Source organism: Chiloscyllium plagiosum, chromosome 7 (genome assembly GCF_004010195.1).
Source record: "Chiloscyllium plagiosum isolate BGI_BamShark_2017 chromosome 7, ASM401019v2, whole genome shotgun sequence".
NCBI lineage: Eukaryota > Metazoa > Chordata > Chondrichthyes > Orectolobiformes > Hemiscylliidae > Chiloscyllium > Chiloscyllium plagiosum.
In genome coordinates, this window is record NC_057716.1 from 24,279,415 (window position 1) to 24,300,897 (window position 21,483).

Consider the following 21,483-nt stretch of genomic DNA (forward strand, 5'->3'; position numbering starts at 1 on the left):
ACAAAGGCCGCCTTGCTGATCTTTGAGGGGCCCTATTCTTTCCCTAGTTACCCTTTTGTCCTTAATATATTTGTAAAAACCCTTTGGATTCTCCTTAATTCTATTTGTCAAAGCTATCTCATGTCCCCGTTTTGCCCTCCTGATTTCCCTCAAGTATACTCCAACTTCCTTTATATTCTTCTAAGGATTCACTTGATCTATCCTGTCTACACCTGACATATGCTTCCTTCTTTTTCTTAACCAAACCCTCAATTTCTTTAGTCATCCTGAATTCCCTATACCTACCAGCCTTCCCTTTCACCCTGACAGGAATATACTTTCTCTGGATTCTTGTTATCTCATTTGAAGGCTCCTAAGTTTCCAGCCGTACCTTTACCTGCGAATATCTGCCTCCAATCAGCTTTCGAAAGTTCTTGCCTAATACCGTCAAAATTGGTCTTTCTCCAATTTAGAACTTCAACTCTTAGATCTGGTGTATCCTTTTCCACCACTATTTTAAAACAAATAGAATTATGGTCGCTGGCCCCAAAGTGCTCCCCCCCACTGACACCTCAGTCACCTGTCCTGCCTTATTTCCCAAGAGTAGGTCAAGTTTTGCACCTTCTCTAGTGGTATATCCACATACTGAATCAGAAAATTGTCTTGTATGCACTTAAATTCCTCTCCACTTAAAACTTTCTTATAGATACTGTTGTAGAAGCCTGGATAAATTGCTGTTGTTCAATTTTTGATAAAAATTGCAACTATTTTAGTGGTGGATTGATTTGATGTTTAAGGTGATGCACGAGCTGCCAATTAAGCAGATTTATGACATAGGTCAGTATTGACTGCTAGCTCAAGATTATCTTCATAGAATCCCCACAGTATGAAACTGGCTATTCATCCCAACAAGCCCACATCAATCATCTGAACAGCATCCCACTTCTCCCATCCTATTCCCGTAACCCTGCATTCCCCATTGCCAATCCACCTAACTTGCACATCCCTGGACACAATGAACAATTTAGCATGGTTAACCTACACATCTTTAGACAGTGGGAGGAAACGGGAGCACCTAGAGGGAAGCCACGTAGACATGGGGAGAATTTGTAAACTCAATAAAAACAGTCACCCAAAGGTGGGAGCGAACCCAGGCCCCTGGCACTGTTAGGCAGCTGTGCCAAGCACTGAGCCACACTGCCACATCCTTGTCCTGGATGTGTGCTGGCATCCTGATCACAACTCTGAAAAATGGAAACCTGAAGCAAACACAGAACGTTGGAGAAACTCACGGAGTTTGGTATGACATTTCTTCAGAACTCTGCCAGTGATGCCCATGTTCCAACAGTAAATTTAAAAAATGACTTTCTGAAGAACATTCATAGCTTTACAAGCTAGACACACCACAGATATTTTCAACCAATACACAGGAAAACCAAAATGAAACATAATAAGGACTTGACCTACCTGAGTTTTTAAGTCCTCTAGACTAGCTTCCCCTGATATCTCAATATTGCCAATGTATTCCAATTCAGTGCCCATATACTGTCGCAATGAAAAATCTGCAATACAAGAATTTCAAGGATATATCATAATTCATCCTTGCATACGATAGAATCGCCAACAGATTAATGGCAAGCAACCTTCACACAGGTATTGACTATCGTCAGTATAAGTCAGTCTAACCATCACTCTTTGGTGCTCAATGGCACTACCATTACAGAATCTCACATTACCAACATTCTGGGGATTACTATTGACCAGAGACTTTCTGGTAGACAAGAATAGGCTGGCAGTTAGGAATTCTGCAGTCATTAATTCACTTCCTGTCTCCCCAAAGCCTGTCCACCATCTACAAGGCACATGTCAGGATTGTGATGGAATACTCTCCACTTGCCTGTATGAGCGCAACTCCAACAGCACTCTAGAAGCTTGACACCATCTAAGATGAAGCAGTCTTCTTGACTGACCACCCCATCCATCACCTTAATCATTCACTCTATTCACTACTGATGTACAGTGCCAACTGTTTATACCATCCAGTCTGCAGTAATTCAACAAGTCCCCTGCCACAGTACCTTCTAAACCCATGATCAAGTACCATGTAGCAGGTCAAGAGTACAGTATGTGAGCCCGTATTATACGCAGAAAAAATACATGGGAACACCATCATCTGCAAGTTCCCCTCCAAGATGCACATCACCCTGACATGAAACTATACTGCTGTTTGGTCACTATCGCTGGATCAAAACCCTGCAATTCCCTTTTTAAAAGCATCTTGAATGTCCCTATATCTCAAGGACAGCAGTGACTCAAAGCAACTCAATACCACCTTTTTCAGGGCTTAGCCAATGATGCCACATCCCATAAACAAGTAAAATTTAAGAAGAGATACACATGACAATGTCTCAAGGAATAAACCGCAATATAAATTAATTCAAAGTAAGAAGTGAAGTATGTAATCGAACACTTCAATATTATTCCATCAATATCTCAACTGTATACCCCAAGAGGACTGTGAGGAAGACATTCGCAATTCCCCGTAAAGTCATTGATAAGTGAGCAGGGCCATCAGTCCTACTCAATATTAGGACTTGAAAAATTCCAAACTTTAGCAGCACAACGCTTGAGCCATCCTGTGTTGATCCATGAATGAAATAGTCATTGCAATTGCAGTTCAACATTCTGGTTACATCGAAATTGTCCAGTTGGCAAAATCTGAACAGCGCTTTTCCTGCCCATAAATACTAGCTCCCATATAATGCTGTCATTGGACAACACAACAAAATTGTTAATGATAAAGTTACTGTCCTTCATACCGATATTTCAGTCACGAGCTTTAGTAGTTAAGGATCGAGATAATATAAATGTTATTTGCCTCTGCTGAGAAAGGGCAGCTCCTGGCACATTATAAACATGGTTTAAAATAGGATAGAGGACTTTGCAAATCCCAGTCCTCTCATTAGGAAGAGCCCAGTGTAAAGGTCATGATCTAGTCCACCAGGCAGTCTATCATTTCTAGTGATTTAATAATAGATTATTGAGGGCTTTTGGAGTTAGTACGTGACATGCAGACAAGTCAAATACAAGAACATTCCCAAAAAAAGTATCAACATTTAACAGATACAGCAAAATTGCAGTAAAGAATTACAATTAATTTTACATGGCTGATTAAATTAATAAATTACATTCAACAAACAAACACACAATGGGGAGACAGAACAGTGTGTCAGAGTTGCGGTCTGTGGGAGTTTCAGGACCGGAAAGTGGTCCAGTGCAATCACATCTGTCGCAAAGGTCTGTAACTACAGAAACTCCAACTCAGCGTTACCGATTTGGAGGTTGCAATGTATCAAGGAGAGAGAAGAGATTTCTGGACACTAGCTCCAGAAAGTATCACATCCCCTCGGATAGGGAAGTCCCAATCTATGTGTAGTAAGGCGCAATAAGAGATCACAAGTGAGGAGAAAAGGGGTCAAACAATATTGCATTAGAGGGGCCTCAGCATTTGCAACGATTTAAGAAGATTGCACTGCTTGCCTGTGTGGACAAAAGCAAGTCTTTGTGACCATTGGTAGTACCAATGCCATTGGTAGAACAAAGTTCTGCTTAGATAGCACAGGAACTAGGTACCAAATTGAAGAGCTTCAAGGGTAATTTTTAAATTACTACTTAAGTCATGGTGGACTAAATCATGACCTTTACACTGGGCTCAAAATCCCATAAACAAGTAAAATTTAAGAAAAGGTGGTATTGAGCTGCTTAAGTCATGAGCCAATTGACAGAGGGGCCATACATTTAGTGAAATTAATCTGTGACTCAAAGACTGTTGTGGATGAAGTGGGTTCCTATTTGTGGGGAATTGGCATCAGTGCTATGGGAAGCGGGGCCAGTACTGTTGGGATGCTCCCACAAGGAGGTTGAGCAATTTATCAACTTCACCAACACATTCCACCCCAACCTTAAATTCACCTGGACCATCTGTGACACCTCTCTCCATCTCCATTAATGACGACCGACTTGACACTGACATTTTTTACAAACCCACCAACTCCCACAGCTACCTGGATTACACCTCTTCCCACCCTACCTCCTGCAAAAATGCCATTCTGTATTCCCAATTCCTCCGCCTCCGCCGTATCTGCTCCCAGGAGGACCAGTTCCACCACAGAACACACCAGATGGCTTCCTTCTTGAGAGACCACAATTTCCCTTCCCCACGTGATTAAAGAAGCCCTCCAACGCATCTTGTCCACATCCCGCCCTTCCGCCCTCGAACCCCACCCCTCCAACCGTAACAAGGACAGAACCCCCCTGGTGCTGACCTTCCACCCTACCAACCTTCGCATAAACCACATCATCCAACGACATTTTCGCCACCTCCAAACGGACCCTACCACCAGGCATATATTTCCCTCCCCACCCCTTTCCACAAAGACCGTTCCCTCCGTGACTATCTGGTCAAGACCATGCTCCCCAACAGCCCACCCTCCCTTCCTGGCACACTCCCCTGCCACCGCAGGAATTGCAAAAGCTGCGCCCATACCTGCTCCCTCACCTCCATCCAAGGCCCAAAAGGAGCCTTCCAGATCCATCAAAATTTCACCTGCACATCCACCAATATCATTTATTGTATCCGTTGCTCCCGATGCGGTCTCCTCTACATTGGGGAGACTAGATACCTCATAGCTTGAGGGAACATCTCCGGGACACCCGCACCAATCAACCCCACCACCCTGTGGCCCAACATTTCAACTCCCCCTCCCACCCTCCGAGAACATGCGGGTTCTGGGCCTCCTCCACCGCCGCTCCCTCACAACCAGACGCCTGAAGGAAGAACGCCTCATCTTCTGCCTTGGAACACTTCAACCCCATGGCATCAATGTGGATTTCACCAGATTCCTCATTTCCCCTTCCCCCACATCACCCCAGTTCCAACCTTCCAGCTCAGCACCGACCTCATGATCTGTCCTACCTGCCTATCTTCCTTTCCACCTATCCACTCCACCCTCCTCTCTGACCTATCACCTACATCCCCACCCCCATTCACCCATTGTACTCTTTGTTACCTTCCCCCACCCCCATCACATTTATCTCTCCACTCTGCAGACACCCTGCCTCTATTCCTGATGAAGGGCTTTTGCCAGAGACGTCGACTTTTGCCCAAGACTTCAGGATGCTGCTTGACCTGCTGTGCTTTTCCAGCACCACTCTAATTTAGACTGTTGGGACTAATGTTTTAGCAAACATAATAATGCTAATAGACAATGTTTTACACTAAAATATGGAGAGGAGGGAACAAGCTTGGGTAGATGTAACAAATCAATGGATAGTCAATGCAGGAGAGTAAAATAGTTATGTGAGAAATTAAGGTCAGAAAGTGGCAGGAAAGGAAAATTAAAAAAAACCTAACAATATACCGACTAAAAGATTACGTGACAAAGATAACAGATGAGAAAAATCACATTGACAATGTCAGCCTTGATGAGGAGTTCACAGAACACAGAATAATTTCCTAAGAGCACCACATTCTGCAACCTATAGAGAGCAAGTTATACTAGACTTGTTATTATATCATGTGATTGGATTAATTAATGACATCAGCATAAAGGCATCCTGAGATGATTGACTGAAATTTACATCTCGTTTGAAGAGTGAGTCTAAGTATAGAACTTTCCATTTAAATTAGGACAACTGTATGGGCACAAAAGCTTTTCAGCTGAAGTGAACTAGGATACACAGTCAGCATTTTCCTTTGAACATTTCCCTTGTTTCGCTTCAAACTTACTACATTATTGGGGCCAGAAATCCTGTTGTTCACCAGGACTCGTGTGAAACCTTTTAAGAAACAGTACTGCAGTACCTTACCTAAGATCATCTGGAGTACGCAGGAATCTGGTTTTGAGATTCTAAGAAGATTGACAATAATCCTACCAAAAAGAGCAGGTTTAAAGGCTGAATGGCATATTCATGTTCCTTGTTTGTAAGTTTGTAATACTGAGCAAACAGATGGAGCCACAGGCTACTAAGTTCCCAGGTCTTGATGGACCTCATCCCAGAATCTTAAAAGAGATGGCTAATGAGTGGGTGCATCTATGGAATGAGGAAGCTGGTGCAATTACAACACTTAAAAGGCATCTGGATGGATATATGAATAGGAAGGGTTTAGTGGGATATTGACCAAATGCTGGCAAATAGGACTAGACTAGGTTTGGATATATGTTCAGCATGGATGAGTTGGACCGAAGGGTCTATTTCCGTGCTCTATGACTCTAATGAATGAGTAAATGCATTGGTATCAATTTTACTAAATTCCATCAATTATAGAAAGATTCCATCAGACTAGAAAAACATAAATACAACTCCTCTATTCGAGATGGGAGAGAAGCAGAAACAGGAAACAACAGGCCAAATAGCTTGCTATCAGTCATATGAAAGGTGTTGGAATCAATCATTAAGTAGGTGAAGACTGAGCTTTTTGGAAAAACTCAGGGTAATCTGAGCCAACATGGTTTTGAGAAAGGAAAAAGCACGTTTACCCAATTTAGTGGAATTCTTTGAAGGAGTAACTAGCGTTAAGGATAAAGGGGAGCCTGTAGATGTACTGCACTTGGATTTCCAGAAGGCATTTGAGAAGGCGTCACATGATAGGCTTTTGAGCAAAGTAGGAGCTCAGTGGTAACACACAAACATGGACAGAAGATTTGCTGACTGGCAGCAAACAGTATGCATACAAATGAGGCTTTGCCTGATTCACAGGATGTAATGAGTCGAATCCTGCATGAATCTTTGCCAGAATCTAGGAAACAGAACTAGGAAACACTATTTTTAGGGGACACTTTTGTAGGACAGAGATCAGGAGAACGTTTTCTCTCAGGAAGCTGAGAGACTTTGGAACTCTGCCTTAGAAGGTGCTGGAGGCAAAGTCATAAAATATTATTAAGGTAGAGGTGGACAAGTACTTGTTAAGTAAGGGAATCAAACGTTATTGGGGGTGGATAGGGTTGTGGAATTTAAAACTCTCATTCAGCTATGATTGTATTAAATAGTAGAGCAGGCTCAAGGGACAGAATGGACCAATCTGCTTCTACTTTGCATGTTTGTTTCAAAAAAAAAGGGAAATATAATCTGAATAGTTTTTGCCATGCAGATAGGGAATAAAAACAGAAGTAGGCAGACATGCCTTCAGAACTGTTACACTAAGGTTTTGGCGTAATGCCAAGATATAATTTTTCTAGTTAATTGTAACTAAGTTTTCCATTCATTAATAACAGAGGCATTTTAGAAGTGTTCATGGGCAAAAGGTAAGAGTATCCTCACTTAAAGTCAAGGGTACGGTCCTGAGAATTCCAAAGGAATCAATGTTAAAAATGAAGTTCTGTTTTGTGAGGGCAACCCTTAGCAGGAAAATACATATTCCTGCACCCTCTAAACGGAAATACAAATCTTTAAATGCTTAATTGGTAACTCCTAATTGGTAAACGGCTCAGGTAGCAGCTCTAGTGGAGAAGTTGGGATGTGGAGGGTGGAATGTCCCTCGCCACAGGACACTATGTACCATGGGGAGAGACTGCGAGTTGGAGACAGAAAGGTCATGCAAAATGGTGGCAATCAGGTCAAGTACTGTAATATACTCCGGTAAACAACATTATAACAAGTCGTGCATTTTCTAGGCCTTCTAACTCACTGACGTTAAAGCAAAATAGTGAAAACGAGGCCACTTTAAAGGTGGAATACCTATATACTAAAACATTTCACACACCCAGCTGAAGCAATTCCAACCCCAAAAAAAAATCCTGTTACAGCTTCACAGGAAACAATCTAATCCAGCTTTTTCTAAAAAAAACTCAATCATTCTGAAAAACTCCAAAAATTGGTGACATCAAAAATGTAACTGAGCCATATTACATCCTAACTCACAATCAATTTCAAAATACCACAATTTCCTCTACATTGTTCACCTACCTCTGGCAGTTGACTCGATATTTAAATCACAGAGTCTATTTGCAATGTTTTCCTGCTCTTCTCGAAAGCACCCTCTATTTTCAGAGTCCAGTGGAGGCTGGTACAGCCAGACAGGTAACATCAGGAATCCCTGTGAGAGATACACCAAGAAACTGAAAAAGCACAAAAAGGACACAAAAGAGACTTTTATTTTTCAATCAGACTCTGGCAGTGAAAGCAATCTACTGCCTGTAGGCCAAGTCATGTAGCAGAAATCTGCTGTTTCACTCATGATATAAATCTTTCTCCGACAATAAGCATGATGCAGGCACATCTGGGGTTGTTCTCCTTATAACAAAGGGAGATTTAATAGAAGCATTCAGAATTATTAAAGACTTCGACAGAATAACTAAGGAGAGACTGTATCCACATAAGGGACATCGGTAACCAGAGGAAACACATTCAAGATAATTAGCAAAGGAATCAGTCATGGATGACGCGATCTGAAATGCACCATCTGGAAAATTGGTGGAAGTGCAATCAGTATGAACTCGAATATATTCACTAAAAAAGAAATTCAAAATAGGAGACGAGGGAGAAGCAGATGGAAATAACTGGATGCCTTTTCACAGAGGGGCAGACATAGGGTTGATGGGCTGAAAGGTCTCCATCTGTGCTTTACAATTTATTCCATTGAGCTGACACTGAAAAGATAGTTTACTTTTCACATAAAAATCAGGAGTGGAATTGTGCAGTGCTTTCTGATTAATTGTATTACAGTGAAAGTTTTACCTTTGGTGGAAGCCTTCCCTCCATGATGACCAGTGTCTCTCCATTTGTTATCTTCATATATGCCAATGTGGCTTCCTACAAATACCAACATGAAAAAAAAACAGTTGTACGATGTTAAGCTTCCCTCCCTCTTCAGTCAATTTTCTCCTGACTCCTTACCCTGAAAGCAATGAATGCACCTCTAAGCAACAGTCACTAGGTGCTAGCGTCACTAGCTTACACAGCCATTTGAGAGAGTGTTGAGAATATGCTACAAAATATTGTCATCCTCACACGTGCTAAGATTTATAATCATAGCAATAAAACATTTTCAGCTGAGACCATGAAGAATAAAGTTTACCATCCCAACTGAAATCAATTTATTGAACAAAGAAACATAGAAAAAAAACAGAAGTTGCTGAGAAAGCTCAGCAGGTCTGGCAGCATCTGTGAAGAGAAATCAAAGTTAATGTTCCAGATCTGATGACCCTTCCATAGAAACACAGAAGTTGCGACTTACACTGTCCTCATCTTCTATATAGAAATAGGAGTCAGCCATTCATCCCCTTAAGCCTGTCCTCTCATTTATTAGCTTTTGACTAATCTGCTACTTGATTTCATCCATCTGTCTTAGTTCCATACCCTCAAAATCCAAGCCCAATGAAAGTCCATCTTCAATTCAGCTTTAATTCTATTATTTTCAATTGGCTCTCAGCCTCATCAGCCTTGTTCTATTTGGGGGAAGAGGTATGCAGAAGAAAGACAGCTTCACATTTTCATTTTCCTGTACAATCTTTTTGAAAACCAATATCAGTTGTAAGAATGTAATGGAATCTTTTAATTCCTTCAGTTAGTGATGTGGATATCAATGGAAAAACCATTTTTCGAATCCATCCTAACTGCCCTCAAGAAGCTGATATTGAGTCATCCCTTGAACTATCGCAGTTCATGTCACAAAGAAACAGTGTTAACAGCAAGAGGATTCCAGGATTTTGATCGATTGACAATGAAGGAACAGTGATAAAATTCCAAGTCAGCAAGTTGTACAAATTAGAGGGGGTCTTGAAGGTACTGGTGTTGCCTTGCATCTTCTGACCTTATTCTTCTAGATCATTGAGACAATGGGTTTGGGAGGTGCGACAGTGTATCGTGCAGATGAGACACACTATGGCTGTGATGCACCTGTGTGAACAATACTTCTGGTAACATAAGGCATCTACCAAGTTGAAAGAGTCTTGTATTTGAAGGTTCATCTGAGTCCCACCTCTTTCAAATTTCATCCCGCGTCCTCAAGAAATTGAACAATTAAAGGAGGAAGAAGATGGACCTTCAATGTAAATCACTTATTGTCCCCTCCTTCCGAACATGTTTGTTTATTCATGAAGGAATCTTTGTCAATTACGCATGTTAAATATTGCAAAATTTTCCACAGGATAACAGTACATGTTGAAATTCTATATCTTAAAACCATTAACATCTTACAAGTAATTTCATTAAAATGCACTATGTCAAACAAAAATATCTATTATGCCTGTATAATTTGTCCTTTTTTATGAAATCAAACACTACATTCTTGTGCTACCGTACATGTGGACACTCTGCGCTGAGAATTACCATAGTTATGCAATCAGCCAGTAGATGGTACACAACCACCAGCTAGGGAAGAATCCTTAAATTTCCAGCTGAGCAGCATAGCTAAGTATAAGGATATAAACTTTCAAGTAAACTCTAGTCCCAGAATATGACATTGTTTGCCTGTCCCAATGGTCTGATATAATATAAAACATGTTTTTGGCGTCACATCCGTTGGAGTTTAAATGCTAACATGTGATTTAGAAGACATAAGATATCCATGCATTTGATTTTGTCTGAAATCTAACAAGTTACTGTAATGTAATACATACTGTGTAATTACATGAGTTGGTCTAACTCCAATTGATTAGTAGGGTGAAGATGGCACCGTTATCAGCACAATCAAAGACAAATGAGGGAGGACTGTCTAGTGTACATGTGCGGCAAAGCTAATTTCCACCTCATTAACTTACTTCATCTTTCAAAACCTCCCCGGCATCATAGCACCAGTCAGTTTTCCTCAAATGCCAACACTCTCCTGTGGATAAATAGCAAGAGTTTAATAGAAGACACAGAAGCAGCCATGAAAACTTTTTGTAGTACTGTCAATTGTTCCAGAGGCTGTAAGCATTCACTGAATGTGCGCTTCCTGATATTTCTTCAGAAAATTATGCTTTTACTGCTACAAGTACTCTTTGTAACTAATATATTAATACACTAATTTTGCTAAATCCTTTACTGGAGGTTGCTATTTTAGCAATGAATATACATTTAAAGAGGACTTTCTAACATACCTGTTAATCCAGCTTTCTCCAACATCAGCTTCAAACACTAGAACAAAAGACATATCATTAAGTTTAGGGATTTAAAATTTGAAGCAGTAGAATAGCAGGAGCCAAGATGAACCGTTAGGTCAACACAATGAACAGCTTAGACTTGGTGCAACAAAGGTTTGAATGGCTTCAGTTTGTAGAAGATGGGATGGCCCCAGGAGTTAACTGTCAATTGCTTCAAGGACAGTACAATCCAGTTTGTAAGACACCAGTCAGAAGGTCTCATTCTGAAACACATTAATCAAACAATAACGAAAAGTAAAGGAACTACTTGGATTCAATAATGTTGTGTTGGTCTTGAGTCCTCTCATATGGATGTTTAAAGAATGGAATTGTTTAGTTTACTTTAGTTTACTAAACAATTTCTCTGCAGCACCCAGCCCAGACTGGTGGAATGAAAATTTCCTCCTACTACTAATTACAACAATCCTGCATGAAATGAGTTAGACATTCTCAATTCCTTGTCACTTGGTAACAGACCCCAGCATGAAATTGTTCATAAGCTGTCACTATTTGGAAATCTGTCACAGAAATGGGAATCATCTCACCAGTGCATTCCGAGCTTGGTCACAGTAAATAGAGACAGGTTATTACTTATTAAATTGCAACTTCACTTCAAATACACTCCATTTCCCAATAAAAACCTCTGTGGTCTTCCCTTTAGGAAACAGCAGGGGTGAAGAGAGATAAATACAACAGCACTTTAAAAAGGAGGAAGGGAGACAAAAGGTTGAGACCCCATGGTCAGTAGTGGTGACAATAGTTGTGAAAACATGTTCCAGAACAGGCAACTTTCCTAGCAAAGCTATTCTAATAAATCTTGGGGAGATGGCAGCATATCACAGTAATGTCACTGGATTAGTAATCTAATACCCCGGATAATGTTCAAATCTCACCATTGCAGATGATGAAATCGAAAATTCAATAAAAATTCTGGAATAAAAAGCTAGTTTGTCATATAAAACTAATTAATACTCATTACTACCTCAAATAAAATCTTCTATCCTGTGAAGGAAATATGTCGTCCTTACATTGTCTGGCCTACATAAGACCGTAAGATATAGAAGCAGAATTAGGCCATTCGGCCCAAAGTCTTCTCCACCATTCGATTATGGTTGAAATGTTTCTCAGACCCATTTGCCTGCCCTCTTCCCATAACCCTTGATTCTCTTACTAATCAAGAACCTATGTCCTGTCTTGAAAACACTCAATGACTTGGCCTCCTTCCCTCGGTGGCAATGAGCTCCATAGATTCATCACCATTTGGCTGAAGAAATTCCTCCTCACTTCAATTCTAAAGGGTCATTCCTTCACTTTGAAGCTATGGCTTCGGGTCCTATTCTCTCCTATCAGTGGAAATATCTTTTCCATGTCCATTCTATCCAGGCTTCTCTGTATTTTGTAATTTTCAGTCAGATTCACTCTCATCCTTCTAATCATCGAATACAGACCAATAGTCCTCAACAGCTCCTCATTTAACATAGTCCTTCATCCCCAGGATCATTCTTGTAAGCCCCCTCTGGAAACCTCCAATACTAGCACATCCTTCCTCAGACACAGGGCCCAAAACTGCCCACAATATTCCAAATGCAGTCTGATCACGGCCTTGTACAGCTTCAGGCATACATCTCTGCTCTTGTATTCTCGCCCTCTTGAAATGAATGTTAACATTGCATTTGTCTTCCTAAATGTCAACTGAATCTGCATGTTAACCTTAAGACAAACGTGAACAAAACTCCCAACTCCCTTTGTGTTTCAGATTTCCAAACCCTTTCTCCGTTTAGAAAATAGTCTATGCCTCTGCTCTTCCTACCAAAGCGCATAACCTCATATATTCCAACCTTGTATTCTATGTGCCTCTTCTTTGCAACTCTCTTAGCCTATCCAAATCCGTCTGCAGCTTCCTCAACAGTGCCCGTCCAGTCATGCAGCTTTGTGTCATCTGCAAACTTAGCAACAATGCTCTCAGTTCCTTCATCCAAATCATTAACGTTTAATGTAAATAGTTGTGGTCCCAACACAGATGCCTGCGGAGCTATACTAGTCATCTGCTGCCATCCTTTATTCTTCTGCTTTTTGCCAGTCAGCCAATCCTCTATTCATGCCAGTACCTTGCCTGTAACAGGTTAGGGTCTATCTTAGCAGCCTCCTGTGTCAAAGGCCTTCTGGAAATCCAAATAGACCATGTGCACTGAGTCTCCTTTGTCTAACTTGTTTGATCTCAGAATTCTAATGGATTTATCAGGCATAACATCCCCTTGATAAAGCCATGCTGACTCAGCCCTATTTTACCACACACTTCCAAGTACTCTGCAAATTCATCTACAATAATGGACTTTAAAATCTTACCAATGACCAAAATTAGGCCAACTGGCCAATAGTTTCCTGATTCTACATGTGACTCCAGACCACTGCAAAGAGATGAGCTTGACTCCTAACTGCAATTAGGGATAAGCAATAAACGCTGGGATGCCCCACATCCCATGAACCTAGAATAACTGAGATCCACCTGCATGAAATTTGTCCAGGAATGTCCTGACCATAAACCCTGGACAAGGCCATACTAGTTAATTACTACCACATTAGTGCTCTCTCAGTTTAATGCAAAATGACAGAAGGTACTGTTAACAGTGCTAAAATGTAGCACTTACTCAGCAATAACCTCTTCACGAACATTCAGTAAATTTCCAAAGCTCCAGGCCTCACCTCACCTTGAACCCAACTGGAGAGGTGAAAGCAATGGCCCTTGACATCAAGCAGTAATATTCCCAATGTAGTATGAAGGAACTTCGCAAAATTGAAGGAAATGGGAAGTTGAGGAAAACTCGCCACTTCTTGGAGTCAAACCAAGCAGAAGGAAGATAATTGGAGCTATTGAAAGCCAATCATTTCAGCTCTGGGACATTACTGCAGGAGTTCCTCAGGGTAGTCTCCTTAACCTAACCATCTTCAGCTGAGAGACCTATTAATCTAGCATAAAGTCAGAAGACAGCTTGTTCACTAATGACTAAATACTAATCGCGACCCTTCATAGAAGTCTGCCCATTGCAGCAATACATTGTACTTAACAGTCTTATTGTTGACAAAAACAACCATGCTAAACAGAGGCGAGCAATGGGCACTTCTAATAAACATGAACCTTGCTATTTCCCCATTACATTCAATGGCATCACTTTGTCGAATCTCTCAATATCAACATCCTAGGGCAACCATCAGCCAAAACCTGAACTGGACCAGCCATATACACACAGTGGCTACAAGAGCAAGTCAGAAGCTGGAAACTCTGGTGAGTAACCCCACCTCCTGATTCCCCAAAACACGTCCACCATCTGTAAGGCATAAATCAGGAGTGTAATGAAATACATACCACTTGCTGGGATGAGTACAGTTTCAACAATACACAAGCAGCTTATCATCATCCAGGACAGGTAAAGCAGCATAACTAGTATTTCATCCATTATCTTAACATTCAAAGTTTTCATTGCTGACATATCTACAAGGTGAACTGCAGCAACTTGCCATAGCTATTCTGACTGCACCTTTAAACCTACTATCTTGCAGAATAAAGACAGCAGATTTATGTGAACACCATCACCTAAAAGTTCCGCTTCAAGGCTTAAATCATCTGACTCGGAACTATATCACAGGAGTTGCAATGTTCTGGAATTCCCTATCTAACAAGTTTGTTGGTCTACGAGCATGATATGGACCACAGCATTTAAAAAAAGACAGCACACCCCCAACATCTCCTAATAAATTAGGGATGCTCACAAAAGAGTGCAGAATATGGAATTTAGCCTTCATGCAGGCTCCACCTTTTATAGAATAGTGTAACATTAGTGAACACATCACTTTACCAAAATTGCAGAAAATCTCATCATGTTCGTCGACCCAATTATTTACCTCTCTGACAGAGATGTTCTGTTCTACCACTATTTCCATTTCAGGGGTCATATGAAGACTGTCCCCAACAGAGAAGTACAAGAACAGCTAAATAGAAGAATTAAAAACAAAAATCAATTAGAAATGATACGAAAGTATTTTTCCATCAACAGTCAAGAGTCTAAGAACTTGCTGTCAGAAAATACACATTATTACAAATTTTGTGAGATTGCTATGCTCTGGGACTCTAAGGAAATTGGTAGAATGAAATGGGTATATAACCTGCCTGAATTCAGCCCAACCACAAGGCTCAATAGCTTCGATGTTGGTTGCTTATGTTGATATAAGTGGTAGAACATGTAAGACATTGATACTGGTGGACAAGGTCAGTAGTATCTGTGCTAACTGTATGAAATAAACTGTTAGACTTCTGACGACAGGCATTAGGAAAGTAGGACTTCACAAATACTTATATGTTAAGTGCTCGATTTAATTCTAAAATTGTGAATGGGGCTGGGTTCTTAAGAATATCCAATTAGCTTATCTACATGGACACAATATCTTTGTGGTTTACATAACCATGGGGATGGATCTTAAAAAGAATAGAAGTCAACAGGAAATACTTGAGATTGTAGACGGCAGATTTCTGATGGTACGCATGAATCTCCTAGTAAGGTCAGTGTGGAAGAAAAGGGGGCGGGGCAGGGGGACGAGGGCGGGGCAGGGGGACGATGAACAACAATAGACAAACAGAGGCAGACTAAAGGAATTCTGTCTTTACTATTCAATACTCAGAAGATAGATAGAAACTTGAGCCAAACAGAAGAAACAATGTTTCTGAAGCTTTAACTGAGATCAGAAAATTGTCCTAGTTTTAGCTGGAGGGAGAAACTTCCACAGCAACCTCACCATAGAAGTCAGCCCTGAGATTAGAATTAATAACTGGAGAAGGAAAAAGGAAGAGAACGATTGGGAGCAGAGAAGAACTTTGAACTTGTTTCAGGAGAATAAAGTGTCCATTTAGAGAGCAGAGAAAAGTACAACTGTGGTAATAGTTCTAGCGGTCCCATGGGATATTTTGTGGAGTTTCAGTATAGATTGCTGACAAACATTATGTTAGCTAACGTTGGTTTCAACTGGTTGATATAGTAAGAGTCTTAAAACTTGAAATCTTGTGATGTGAACTTTTCAATGGGTCACTAAAACTCAAGTATGTTTTAAAGTCATTTTAAAGACTGTAACAAGATGCTGCTGGATGTTTGAGGACTGACAACACTTTCTGTTTCTTTATAGTTGCAAAGTATTTCAACAACATATAGCCATAAATAAGTCAGGGCAAAGATACAATGCTGACAGATTAAATTCAAGATCAAAAGAAAGAACTGATACTTAATTAAGAATATACTCTTAGCAGTGACAGTTTAAATTTATGAAACAGCATCATCTAAAACATGCAGAAGACAGCCTTGACCTTTCTCCTTACCTGTGTACCTTTTGGAGTATGGCCAGGAAAAAGTGCCAAACTGCTTCCTGTTTTTAGTCCAATGCCCTTCACAGTCAAATCCTCACAGACTATAAATTAAAGAAAATGCACATATCAGGATGTAAACTGATATCTTACAATTGCGGCAGTATAGTGGAGGAGAGACACCACCACCAATGAGAAATCTGGCATTAATTCAGGACACCAGAGATATTCCTAAAATCAGATGGTGAATGGCTTACTATATTTCAGGCAGTAATCACCCACCTGGAGGGAGTAGCTTTCCAGTTCTGTCAATTGGTCTCAAACAGGTTCCATCTACTGTAAAATAAAGAAGTAGCAGTTGTCAATACACATACTAAAAGCTGACCTTTTAATTGATTTATTTGGAAAAACTTCTATTTATCTCTCTACTCCCCTACTGCTGAATGTGGAACTGAAGCATACAGATCAACAAGGTTCAAAGATACTTAGTCTGCAATCAGTTATGGAAAACAGCAAGAATTTGCATTTCTATTATACCTTTTCAACTTAAGGAGGACCCAAAGCAATGTACAACTATTAAGTGCTATTGTTATGATTCCTGACACCCAGATAGCCAAATTTATTTTACAATCTGGCTAGGAACCAGTAGCACAATTTAAGCAAAGTGAGAGATCCATGGGATATGCAAAGAGAATAAAGCCATAAGATTGCAATGTTTTGAACAAATAACAATAAAATTTGCTATATTAGAACACTAAAATACTTACAATATGTGTATGTCTTCTCTTCAAACACTGACAATTAACAGGTAACTCAAATAAGTAATCATAGTATCATCATAGGATCATGGAGACCCTACAGTGTAGAAACAGGTCATTTGGCCCAACAAGTCCACAATGAACCTCCAAAGACTATCCCACCCAGACCCATTCCCCTACTCTATATTTCCCCTGACTAATGCACCTAACCTACACATCTCTGAACACTATGGCAACTTACCATGGCCAATTCACCTAACCTGCACATCTTTGGATTGTGGGAGGAAACCGAAGCACCCAGAGGAAAACCAAGCAGACACACGGAGAATATGCAAACTCCGCATAGCTTGAGGCTGGAATCAAACCTGGTTCCCTGGCGCTGTGAGGCAGCAGTGTTAACCACTGAGCCACCGTAAATCGACAATGATTCAACAACTCACATCTAATAGCAAACGTGATCAAATCAGATCCCACGGAATTTTCAGAATTCCCTAAGATGTTACTGACATATTGGCTCATCAAATCTCATTAAACTTCACAAACTATCATAAGTCCTTACTTTTGCTGATATAGCTTTCAAACCCCCTCTCAAGATCTTTTCCATCACAGGTTGCCTCAATAGTTTTTCCCATTTTGGTTGATCACGGTGGCACAGTGGTTAGCACTGCTGCCTCTCAGTGCCAGAGACCCGGTTATTCAATTCCCGCCTCAGGCAACGGTCCGTGTGGAGTTTGCACATTCTCCCTGTGTCTGCGTGGGTTTCCTCCGGGTGCTTCAGCTTCCTCCCACAGTTCAAAAATGTGCAGGTTAGGCGAATTGGCCATGCTAAATTGCCCGTTGTATTAGGTGAAGGAGTAAATGTAGGGGAATGGGTCTGGGTAGGTTGCTCTTCGGAGGGTCAGTGTGGACTTGTTGGGCCGAAGGGCCTGCTTCCACACTGTAAGTAATCTAAGCTAATCTAACCTTCCTTTGTTGGGTGTACATTCCTTTGGTCTCAAAAACTGCTCCCTCGCAGGCACAACTCTCGTTTTGCACAAACTGAGAGGTTCACCAAGCCAATACAACTCCAAGGTTTTTCTGAGCTCTAATCTCACTCAGTTTCATCCAGTATACACTGCTTGTGAGCTTTTCAAACTGCACTCTCAGCTTTGCTAAATTTTTAATGGCACATGGCTTGTTCTGGAGCTTCTCTTCTTCCACAGCTCCCTTGACATCCCTGAGCTCTCACTAAACAGAGCTACTCGACTACTGCAGGACTTGAGTCATCATTACACAAAACTTATACAATCAGAAGCACAAATAACACGTAGCCTACAATTGCTCCAACTAACGACAGAATTACTACCTGTCCCCTCTGACCTCACCTTCAGAGACACCTGAGTGACCTATTGAAAGCCTTGCATTTGGCCCTTCGCCTATTGCTGGCCACACAGCAATTCTCAGAACTGAATAAGCTCTCAATGCTGCAGTTCACAGAGGGCTAGCTTCTGAGTACAAAAATGCTCACAAAAAGAACAATTCATAGTTTCATAGTAATAGAAACAGGAGTAGGCCATTTGGCCCGTCATTCATTAAGATCATGGCTGATCTATCCATCATCTCAGCTCCTCCTACCTGCATTATCCCCATTACCCTTAATTTCCCCCATCATGCAAAAATTCATCCAACTGTGTCTTAAGTATATTTAATGAAGCTGCCTCTCCTGCTTCCTTGGGCAGAGAATTCCATAGATTCACTACCCTCTGGGAAAAGCAGTTCCTCCTCATCTCTGTCCTAAATCTACTCCCCCTAATCTTGAGGCTATGTCCCCAGTCCTAGTCTCACCCAACAGTGGAAACAACTTGCCTGCCTCTCTCTTACCCATCCTTTTCATAATTTTATATATTTCTGTATGAGATCCCCTCTCATTCGTCTAGTGAGTACAGTCCCAGGCAGCTCAACCTCTCCTTATAGGATAACCCTCTCATCTCCGGAATCAATCTGGTGAACCTCCTCTGCACTGCCTCCAAAGCCAGTATACCCTTCCTCAAGTAAGGAAACCAGAACTGCGTACCAATACTCCAGGTGCAGCCTCACCAACACCTTGTATAATTACAGCAGAACCTCCCTGCTCTTAAAATCAATCCCTCTAGCAATGAAAGCCAATATTCCGTTTGCCTTCCTGATTACCTGTTGTACCTGCAAATCAACTTTTAGTGATTCATGTATGAGCATTCCTAAATCCCTTTGCACAACAGCATGCTACAATCTTTCACAATTTAAACAATACTCTGATTTGCAAAGTAGATAACCTCACATTTACCACACCACATCACATTCGTCACAGTCCAGAAAGCAGGATAATGGATAAGATATTGGAGCCAATCTTTATGCAATCACAATCAGTTAATGAAACATTAAATGCATATACCTCAAAGCTCAACCACTCTCATTTTCACAATCACTTACTTGCTCAAACAAAATCCCATACTGAAAAAAAGTCCTACTTTTATGTAGGAAACACTGGAGTCAATGAACACTGGGGAAAAACACACTAGTGGATTTGATGCCAAAATCAGATTAATCACAATATTATTTTTGATGAGATGCTACGCAGTCCATTGCCAAAGAGGAGAAAATTCATTCATGAGGTAGTGATGTTGGACAGGCTGTCTGTACAAAAGTAGACAAGGCACTGGGATCAGATAAGGTGTAACCAGAATACTGAGGGAACCGGAATAAAGTGTGCAAGGGCACTAACAATAATTTTCTACTTCCTTAGACTCAGAATGGTACCACAGGACTAGGGAATTGCAAATGTGATGTTCTTATTGAAAAAAAGGATGAGCAACAGAACTGCAGACCACTCAATTTAACTTAGGTGGTTGGAAAGCTTCAATAATAATAATTTGGGACAAAATTAATAGTCACATGAACTAATGCAGGTTAATTTAAAAATTCATGCTGGCTCTCCTGAAGTGAAAATCATGTTGAACCAAGTTGCAGCATCTCCTCTACTGTGATATGGACTGTTCCCAAGATATCACCACTAACTTCCACAAGTTTCCACGCTAAATACAGAGAAGAAATATTCGTTGATGACCTCTGCCATCTCCTGCGGTTCTACACATACATGTCCATTTTCCTCCTTGAGGGGCCCTATTCTTAGCGAGCTTTGAGAAGATTTGTAGCTCAGGTTGAGGTTCTGGGCGTAGGTTTGATTGTTGAGCTGGAAGGTTCATTTCCAGATGTTTCGTCACTCTACTAGGTAACATCTTCAGTGGGCCTCCACGCAAAGCACTGTACATTAACGTTGGTGAAAAAACTAGACCTGCAGAAGAAACTAGACAAACTTACACTAAATAACAACACTGACAACGCAGAAGCATAGATAAAAAAAACTTATCTGACCAACCCTTAACAGACACAGAAAAAGACGTCTTAGTAAGAGGATTAAATTACAACTGCCAGGATGCAGACTAGAAAGATTTCTTAGCAGCATTAGAAACAATACTAAAAGACAACCAACTCAGAGGAAACCCAGCAAATCATACAGGTAGTCACACCAACATTAAGCAGAAAAAAGGAAGGAAACACACTCAATACACAAGAAAGGAAGGCACTAGAAAGACTAAAAAAGATAAAAACATTATTATCCTACCTGCTTGACAGTCATTCTAAATCGAAGAGACTACATTGGAAAAAGCGAACACACTACTTACAGATACCAAACACTTACCAACAAGTAATGATAGACCCGACCCCATAACTAGAGAACCGAATCACAGCCTTACTCAAAATCTTCATAAATCTGGAGACATAAATAAGACCGACGTCCAAAAAATGAAACTAAATGGATCCAACACACCAGGCTTCTACGGATTACCCAAAATTCACAAACCAGGAGTCTCACTCAGACCCATAGTCTCACTATCTGGAACACCAACTTACAGATGAGCCAAGGAGCGACACTGAAGACTAAAACACTTAGTTGAAGACTCACGCCACTCCATCCACTCCACCCAAGAATTCCTGAAGACCAAAGGCATTAAGATAGAACAGGATGAAATAATTTTCTTCTTTGATATAACAGCCCTGTTTACATCAATTAACATTAACCTGGCCAAGGAAACACTGACTACACTATTAGAAGACCCAAAGGCACATACACCAAACACCACCAACTTCTTCAGCAAGGACAATATCGTCAAGCTAGTGGACCTACGCCTTACCACCCACTTCACCTTCAACAACAAAACCTATAGACAAACCAACGGAACACCCATAGGATCTCCAA

General features: G+C 40.8%; 1 protein-coding gene across 1 annotated transcript in view; it reads right to left on the bottom strand.

Annotated features, from left to right (window-relative positions):
- The window catches only part of LOC122551913 (ubiquitin carboxyl-terminal hydrolase 40-like), a 121,489-nt gene that overhangs the window by 24,433 nt on the left and 75,573 nt on the right, over window positions 1-21,483 (bottom strand). The window contains exons 14-21 of the mRNA XM_043694481.1: window positions 16,732-16,785; window positions 16,465-16,553; window positions 15,003-15,089; window positions 11,061-11,097; window positions 10,740-10,804; window positions 8,716-8,790; window positions 7,945-8,074; window positions 1,447-1,541 (exon numbers count right to left, since the gene is read on the bottom strand). Of these exons, the coding sequence (XP_043550416.1) occupies window positions 1,447-1,541; window positions 7,945-8,074; window positions 8,716-8,790; window positions 10,740-10,804; window positions 11,061-11,097; window positions 15,003-15,089; window positions 16,465-16,553; window positions 16,732-16,785 (632 nt within the window). The remainder of the gene's footprint in view (window positions 1-1,446; window positions 1,542-7,944; window positions 8,075-8,715; window positions 8,791-10,739; window positions 10,805-11,060; window positions 11,098-15,002; window positions 15,090-16,464; window positions 16,554-16,731; window positions 16,786-21,483) is intronic.